Below are 6,354 nucleotides of genomic sequence, written 5' to 3'. Positions count from 1 at the left end.
CCTGCTCTGGAAGAGACAGATAGATAGGGCAATATTGGCCCTGTGTTTTGGATTGACTTTACTGCAGGCAGAATCCCTGGAAGATGTTCAGTACTAAGCCCCATTTCCGGAGGTGTTTGTAAAAACCAGTCTCTCGGTTTGGTGCATAGGTGGGTTCCCCAAACTGATTGTACCAGGCTCCTTTCAAGCACTAGGCCTGCAAGAAGGGTGAGTTAAGGCAAGTGTTTTAACTGAGAGATAATAAATGTCATTGAGGGGAAACATGTGAGCTGCACATGGCCTCTGACTCTACCAATTACCTGCTGAAGGCCGTACTGTGCTATCACGTGGAATCTCACACACCTGTCAGACTGTCTCTACTAGAATGCACACCCACCGAGAAGTGAGCTCAGCAGGCACCCAAGAGCCTTCATAAACTTTTTTTTTTTTTTTAGAATAACAAAAAATATTTTACTAAAACATAAGATTTACAGAAGTTTCCAGACAAGCCATACAAAATGGTCACAAGCTTTTTCTTGAAGGGAGAATTCTACACTTGACAACAGAGTCACAATGTTATTAGTGAGGGCTGTGATGTTTGTTTAATGTTCCCATTTTGGTTCAAACAATCAAGCTTGTCCATCTACAGTGTCTAAATAAAGTTAGACTTCACTAGAGAGCATATTCTAAAGAACTGGTTAGCTGCTTTTAACCAATGCAATTAGATCACCATAAAAAGGGGGAAAGGAGCCCATAAAATAAAAACTACCTTCCCCCCACCACCAAAAAATAATAATAATAAAGAAAAACACCCACACCCCTGCAGCTAACCCTGACAACTACCTTCATTCACAGTGCTTTATACTCAAACCATGATGGGGAAATGAATAAAAGCAGAGAAGGGCCACTGCTTTTAAACGTTTCGCAACAATCCAGATGACACTTCTAGCCTCTGCTCATGCTTTACAACAGTGAATCAGGACAAGACATAGATTTGCTAATGTGCATGTAATCACCAAAGGACTGAAGATGTCTGGGCTTTTATTCTGTAATGTTTCTAAGACTGTGTCCATTAAATGCAAACAAAAAAGGAAGAAGTCTTGGCAGAACAGGAGAAGTGATGCACACTTGATGATCGGATCGATTTAAATATTATTCATGGCATATAGCCTAGTCCATGCTCTAGCTGTTTCTATGGCTTGGGCTTCATTGGTCTTCCACTGCTCGGCTACATCATTTGCTAATGGATCATCTGGATTGGGAGCACTTAACAAAGCCTGGATGGATAGCAGAACTGTGCAGATCTGCAGTGCTGGGGACTACTTATCTTTCAAAATATCTAAACATATTCTTCCCAACTTGTCTACATTAGGATGATAAATTTTGGTCATGAAACGTACTTTAGGGGCTGCCATTGGGTATTCTTCTGGAAGGAATAGTTCAAGTTTAAAAGTCCCTCCCTCAAAGGGGGAATCCTGAGGGCCAGCAATGACCACATGAAAATAACGGGCGTTGCTCTCATCTGGTTCTGCTTTAATGCCGGGAACTGGCTCTGCCAGCAAACGCTGGGTTTCCTTGATAATCCTGCGGGGCAGCCCGGCCGTCTTGTCAGATCCCGAGTTCGGCCTCTGGTCTCGTCTCCGGCTCCGCTCGCCTCACGCACGAGTGGAAGTCCCGGGCTCCACTTCCGGGGGCCATAAACTTTTAAGTAGTCTTTCCAAAAATCTCCCTGACAGCTATCTTTAGCTTCATATGAAAGTAAAAGTAGAAAGTGTGTGTGTACATACATGTCTGTGTTTGTGTATTTGTATGTAGATCTATCTATCTATCACTGATTTTTATTCTGCTACTGAAAGAAGCAAACTTCACCTCTCTTCATCCAGAAGCTGGCATAAAAGCTCCTGTTCTACCAATCCCCATTGTGATCTCAAGTCTTCAATTTTACTGGCTCCACAAAACTGATCTTATGAAATTTAGTCACACTTTGTATATTCCTATTATTAATACCCCTACAGGGTCAGATTATATATATATATATATATATATATATATATATATATATATATATATACAGGGATAGAAGCATTCCATAGTAGGGAACATCCTCAGTTTTCATTTGCATATATCAGCCATAACTAAAAAAAAAAAAATTAAAGGAGACATAGAGGCATCATACTCCCTTCCCACCCTTTACAGATGTGGAGCACAGAGATGCTATGTGACCACCAGGGTGTTACAGGGAGGGCTCATGGCCCCATGGCCAGCCTGACTTCTCTCTGCATGGCAATGCCCTGCTTCTGCTGTCTCCTGAAACCAAGGGAGGGAGAGGGGAGAATATAGAGGAAGACCTAGCCATTGTTCCCATTCATAAAGCCCACAATTAAAGTCCATGTGTTGCTATCTCTGGGGCAGGAGACCTGGAACCACCCCACCGGCACTGTGCTCTCTTTGATCAACCCTCACATCCCTCCAGGTGTGCTCCTGGCTCTGCTCAGACTGATTCTTAGTCATCTCACCTCTGGAATAGAACCCCATCAGCTTAGTGTGGGACAAATGCTCTGACATTAGCAAAATCTTTTGAGTACCCTGATGTTTTTGCACATCAGTGATGCTTTGTTGCATCTCAGATGTCAACTCCACTATTATTCTCATATGTGCACAAAGGACTTTAGTGAAACAGCAAATTGACTGTGAAAATTCCATCTACCTTAATGCAGGTGGGAATTCTGAGCAGAGACAGAAAGAAAGAGCCAGAGCCAAGAGCCTCACAGGGTCATCCCTTACATATAGAAAATTCAGGTGAAGGGAAAGACTGGGGGACCCAGCTGGGACCAGCCTTCTTCAGGGGGAGGATGAAGCACCTGCTTAGTGGCCTGAGGAATACATGAACTGTCTGCGCCACTTGATGCTGGCAACAGACAAGGAACACGTGAATTGAGACTCCAGTCTATCCCGTACATTGGAATCAGTCATCATCCTCAGGGAGTAAAGAATTTCTGGATCACAGTGGCAAACAGATCAATACAGAACTTGCTTCTTGCAAAGGTGACAGAATGGAGTAGTTAGCTCTCAACTTCCCATTGCTTCAGTGCAGGCAAAGTGGCTCTAGGTTTTAATGCCCTGAGGATGGATCAGCAGTGCAAACAGAGCCTGCTTCTTTGAGATGGCCTGAGGACCACACTGCTCTCATGTTACTTACAATAGACCAGAGCTCAGGTTCCAGGCAAGTCCCTCAGGGATGTGTTCACCCATTTCCCTGTGGGCGGGCAAGAGAAGTTGTAGAGGCAGAAACCGGGGATCCACTGTTACTATTTACAAAATGGTCTGATTAAAGACCTGCTTCTATATTATTTCCATATTCAGAAACTAATCTGCTTACACCCAGGAGGTATATCAGCTCACACAGCTATAATCTTTACCCGTAGTAGTAAACAAAACCACCAATGTCCAGTTTGCCATCAGTTAGAACAGGACCAGCTCCCCAGCCCCAGCACTGCAGCTCGGGACTGATTGACTTACACAGTATGTCCTAGTTTCCCTCTAGAAAAGCAGGAATAATAATGTCTTGTTTTCTCCTGGGTAAAGCAACATGATATGTGATCAACAGAAGTGTTTGTAGCTCTTCAAAAGAAAAATTATACAGTGCTGTACCAGTCCTCAACCCGGTACTTAGAGACTAACTTATCTGCATCTGAAAACTCCACACAATTTAGGAGACCAAAACACCAGTCTTAATTGAGCATTTTAGATAAACTTCTACTTAAGAGCTTAAAAACAAGGTGCAAAAATTCTTTTATTGGTTCCAAGACTTGAATAAGATAAGCTAATTGGGTGTGTATATGCATCTCTGTGTGTTTCATGTGAGTCTGTGCATACATGTGTACGTGTGTATGTACACATGTGTATGTTTGTGCATATATGTATGTGTTCCTGTGTGGGAATTTGTATATCTCTGTGCATGAGTGTATGTGTGTGTAAATGTGTGTCTGAGTGCCTGTGTGTGTGTGTATTTTCTCTAGTAGCAATCATTTCTGGTCGACTTTCCTTACCTGTCCGAGTCAAGCACTGGCTTCCAAGTCATCCTCTGAGACCTGATAATCTGTTGACTCTAATAGAACTCTCTCTCTTCATTTTTTTTGATGATATATCTTCAGCTTGCTTCCTGTTCTTTATTTAAAATGTTTTATTGAATTATAGGTAATACAACGTTGTGTTAGTTTCAGGTGTACAGCAAAGTGATTCAGTTTATATATACATTCTTTTACAGATTCTTTTCCATTATAGGTTATTACAAGATATTGAGTATACTTCCCTGTGCTATACAGTAGGTCCTTGTTGTTTAGCTATCTTATATATAGTAGTGTATATATATGTTAATCCCAAACTCCTAATTTATCCCTCCCCCACCCCTTTTCCCTTTGGTAACCATAAGTTTGTTTTCTATGTCTGTGAGTCTATTTCTGTTTTGTAAATAAGTTCATTTGTATCATACTTTAGATTCCACATAAAGGTGATATCATATGATATCAGTCTTTGTCTGACTTCATCTTGCTGCAAATGGCATTATTTCATTCTTTTTTACAACTGAGTAATATTCCATTATATATATATGTGTGTGTGTGTGATATATATATATATATATATATATATATATATATATATATGTAACATATCACAGCTTTACCCATTCATCTGTTCATAGACGTTTAGGTTGCTTCCATGTCTTGGCTATTGTAAATAGTGCTCAATGAACATTGGGGTGCATGTACCTTTTTGATTTAGAGTTTTCTTCAGATACTTTTTTTCTGGTATTTTTATTTCTTTTTTATACATAAAATGTACATGAATACTTCATTTTTTCAGCTTTATTGAGGTATAATTGACAAGGTTTTAAAATATTTAAAGTGTACATCCTGATGATTTGATATCTATCTACATTACTAAAGGATTCATCCTATCTAGTTAATTAACACACCCATCACCTTACATATTTATTTATTTGTTTGTTTATTTTTGTGGTACGCGGGCCTCTCACTGCTGTGGCCTCTCCCGCTGCGGAGCACAGGCTCCGGACGCGCAGGCTCAGCAGCCAAGGCTCACGGGCCCAGCCGCTCCGCGGCATGTGGGATCTTCCCGAACCGGGGCACAAACCCGTGTCCCCTGCATCGGCAGGCGGACTCTCAACCACTGCGCCACCAGGGAAGCCCACCTTACATATTTATATAATATTTTTTTCTTTTGGTGAGAGAACATTTAAGTTCTACTCTCTCAGCAAATTTCAATTTTACAGCAAAGTGTTCTCAACTAGAGTCACCATATTATACATTGGATCCTCAGACCTTATTCATTTTACAACTGAAAGTATATGTTTTTCGCTTTTACTTTAAACAAATGTATGCTTTTACTAACCTCTCCCTATTCCCTCCAACACCCAGACCCTGGCAAACACTTTTTGCTCTGTTTCTATAAACTTGACATTTTTTTAGATTCCACATATAAATATCATACAATATTTATCTTTCTTTGTCCGGCTTATTCCACTTAGTATAATTCTATCAAGTTCCATCCATGTTGCTGTAAATAACAGGATTTCTTTCTTTCTGGTAGCTGAATAATATTACATTATATATGTTTGTGTGTGTGCCTGTGCCTGTGTGTATATGTGTAATATTTTCTTCATTCATTTGTTAAGGGACACTTAGGTTGTTTCCATGTCTTGACTATTGTGAATAATGTTACAGTGAACATGGTGGTGCATATATCATTTTTTTTTTTAAACAATAAATGCTGGAAAGGGTGTGGTGAAAAGGGAACCCTCCTGTGCTGTTGATGGGAATATAAACTGATACAACCACTATGGAAAACAGTGTGGAGGTTCCTTAAAAAGCTAAAAATAGAACTACCATATGACCCAGCAATCCCACTACTGGGCATATACCCTGAGAAAAGCATATATCATTTTGAGTTAGTGTTTTTGTTTCCTTTGGGTAAAATCCTAGAAGTGGGGATTGCTGGATTATGTGATAATTCTAATTTAATCTTTTGGTGAATCTCCATACTGTTTTCCATAGTGGCTGCAACAGTTTACATTCCCACCAGTAGTGCACCAGGGTTCCCTTTACATCTCAAGGAATGAGAAAAAGAAAAAAGCAATTAAGCCCAAAGTCCGTAGAAGGAAGGAAATAACGACGATGAGAGTGGAAATCAATGAAATAGAAAATAAAAAGACAATAGAAAGGATCAATGAAAATAAGATCTGCTTTTTTGAAAAAATAAACAAAATAGACAAACTTTAGCCATTATTACCAAGAAAAGAAAATAGGACCCAAACAAATAAAATTATAAAAATCTAGATCTCTTATAATGCAGCTTTTT

The 6,354-nt window shown here is 39.9% G+C and overlaps 1 protein-coding gene across 1 annotated transcript; it reads right to left on the bottom strand.

The window, feature by feature from the left end:
• Positions 1 to 456: 456 nt before the first annotated feature.
• On the bottom strand, positions 457 to 1,634 carry LOC131760850 (ubiquitin-conjugating enzyme E2 N-like; the record flags this gene model as incomplete). Its single annotated transcript, XM_059070939.2, is given in 1 exon segment — positions 457 to 1,634. A coding segment is annotated over 1 exon segment (510 nt), but the record flags the coding sequence as incomplete, so codon positions are not given.
• Positions 1,635 to 6,354: the final 4,720 nt, after the last annotated feature.

The sequence above is a fragment of the Kogia breviceps genome, chromosome 8 (genome assembly GCF_026419965.1).
Source record: "Kogia breviceps isolate mKogBre1 chromosome 8, mKogBre1 haplotype 1, whole genome shotgun sequence".
Lineage (NCBI taxonomy): Eukaryota > Metazoa > Chordata > Mammalia > Artiodactyla > Physeteridae > Kogia > Kogia breviceps.
Note: the sequence above shows the minus strand (reverse complement) of the source record. Positions and strands in the feature narration are given on the sequence as shown.